At 57.0% G+C, this 2,290-nt stretch overlaps 1 protein-coding gene across 1 annotated transcript; it reads left to right on the plus strand.

The window, feature by feature from the left end:
- The first annotated feature begins 233 nt into the window (after positions 1-233).
- LOC123098668 (protein TIFY 11c) lies at positions 234-1,764 on the plus strand. Its single transcript, XM_044520715.1, has 3 exons — positions 234-821; positions 946-1,139; positions 1,228-1,764. The coding sequence occupies exons 1-3, from the start codon at positions 580-582 to the stop codon at positions 1,422-1,424; spliced, it is 633 nt and encodes a 210-aa protein (XP_044376650.1). The 5' UTR covers positions 234-579; the 3' UTR covers positions 1,425-1,764.
- The last annotated feature ends 526 nt before the right edge of the window (positions 1,765-2,290 follow it).

Consider the following 2,290-nt stretch of genomic DNA (forward strand, 5'->3'; position numbering starts at 1 on the left):
TTTACTGTTTAAGTTTAAGGGATCTATTTGGCCGCAGCTCAAATCGATCCCTTAAAACGCGTTTTCTACAAACTGAAAACCGCGTTTTCTGTTCCACGGTTTAAGGGATCTGCTAGGGAGGCGCCTAACCCCGAAACCGATCAGAGCCCAGGCATTTCCGGCACGTCCCATTTCCTCGCTCGACGCCACCACCGCCACCGGGTCGCGCACATGCACGGCACCCCACAAATACATACACACGCACAACGCCGACCGACTGACCGGTCGGCGAAAACCCACGGCGAAATTGGGCGAGACGTGCGGTGCTGGGAGACGGACGGGCCGCTGCTATTATCTATCCATCCATCACTTCTCGTTCCGTCGTCTTCCTCCCGGCGCCTTTCACGTGCTGCTTTCCTCTCCTGCCCGCGAAACAGAAATTAGGCCTCGCCCAGCTGTACACGCCCACAAAAGGAGAGAGCCGGCCAGGACTTAACCCCGCGAGTCGCCCGCCTCCCGGCCGGACGGACAGGCAGAAGACGCACACACGCGCACACATACCTCGCCGGACCTCGTCGTTTCTTTCCGCTGGGGATCGACATGGGAGCCGAGCAGCAGCAGCAGCAGCAGGCCGCCGGGGGCAGCAGGTTCGCCGCGGCGTTCGGCCTGCTGCGCCAGTACATGAGGGAGCAGCCTGGCGCCGGCGGCGGTGGCATGGTGACCGTGGGCCTCATGCCGGGCGGCGGCGTCGACGGCGTCGACGCGGTGGCGCCCGAGCAGAGGATCCGGACCATGGAGCTCTTCCCCCAGCAGGCCGGCACGGTCAGGGGCTCGCACGAGAGGTACGTCTTCGCGCCAGCCAGACCTTCGTGCCCGCCGCGGGTGACCGCGACGCGCAGGCGCGTCGGGAGTTCTTGGAAAAATATTCACTCCTGGTTGATGGATGCTCCCGCTGTTGTTAATCAGGACGGGGCCTGAGAGAGCGCCGCTGACCATCTTCTTCGGCGGGAGGACGTTCGTGTTCGACGACTTCCCCGCCGAAAAGGCCAGGGAGATCATGCAGCTCGCCGGCTCCTTCTGCGCGCCGCCGCCCGTGTCCGACGCCGGCGCCGGCGCCGAGCCCGCCTGCCAGAACGCGCCGGGGCAGCCTTGCTTGTCAGGTACGGATCGCGCTACACGCGTACTCGGTCACCGTCCGTAGATACAAATACAGCCAACTGACAAAAACATGTGCGCGCGCTTGTTCAGACCTGCCGATCGCGAGGAAGGCGTCGCTGCACAGGTTCCTGGCGAAGAGGAAGAGCAGGCTCGCCGCGGCAGATCCGTACCCGGCGCCGTTAGCGGCGCCGGGGGCTGGGGCGGCCAAGGAGACGGCCGGCAAGGCTGTGCCGGAAGACGGCGGCGCGCCGTGGCTCGGCGTCAACTCCGCGCTCCAGCTCAACTGAAGGATTTGATGAGCCGGGAGAGGAATAAATCAATCACTGCCTCACTGCTTCTCCACGTAGTACTGCTCGTATACTACTACGTGGATCCTTAATCGTTGCCGTTTTTATCTTACGCCCGTTAATTGGCTGCGTCAGGGTAATTAACCGCATGGCGCTCGCTAAATATATATATAGTATGTTCTTCATCTGTTTGAGAATTCTTTGGTGTCGAATAAAAGAATTCTTTCATGCTGGATTTGTTACTGTATGCGAGTATACTACTGCTAATTACGTAGCTTAGATTTGTATAAGCTGTATTAAATGTAGTTATGACGCGCAATATTGTTATTTTTACTGCTTATTATTTGCTACTCCCTCCGTTCGGAATTACTTGTCACAAAAATGGATGTATCTACAACTAAAATACATCTAGATACATTCATTTTTTGGACGAGTAATTCCGAAAGAAGGGAGTATGTGTTAGTGTGAAATATTAACATTTGCTTGTTGGACCGTTGGGTCATGTATCTTCAGAATATGTAAAAATCGAGAGAACCACATTTCACCCATGTCTTGTGTCACCCACAGGGGTGACTTGGATTGCGAACCCTAGTCGCCACCGAGCACTCCCCTCCATCATCATTCCCTTCTTAGCCGCCACTGGGGCAAAGCTGGAATAGTGGAAGGTGTTGATTGGGCCTTCATTCTCATGTAAGCCATGCTAGGGTGGCGACAACCCTTCTTGTCATGTCTTTGGAAGGGGAGAGGAGGGCGGTGGTGCCACTGGCGGAGCTTCAGCAAGGCTGAATGGGCCGTGGCCCGCCCAGCCCATGAAGTTGTATACAGTATACACCTACTCTTGGGCCTTAAAACAGCAGCCCATAAGC

The sequence above is a fragment of the Triticum aestivum genome, chromosome 4D, assembly GCF_018294505.1.
Source record: "Triticum aestivum cultivar Chinese Spring chromosome 4D, IWGSC CS RefSeq v2.1, whole genome shotgun sequence".
NCBI lineage: Eukaryota > Viridiplantae > Streptophyta > Magnoliopsida > Poales > Poaceae > Triticum > Triticum aestivum.

Bases quoted from the DNA above. Each gene is read 5' to 3' on its own strand.
- LOC123098668 (XM_044520715.1), top strand. From the start codon at position 580: ATGGGAGCCGAGCAGCAGCAGCAGCAGCAGGCCGCCGGGGGCAGCAGG. The intron at 822-945 runs GTACGTCTTCGC...GTTGTTAATCAG, and splicing joins GTCAGGGGCTCGCACGAGAG to GACGGGGCCTGAGAGAGCGC. The intron at 1,140-1,227 runs GTACGGATCGCG...GCGCTTGTTCAG, and splicing joins GGGGCAGCCTTGCTTGTCAG to ACCTGCCGATCGCGAGGAAG.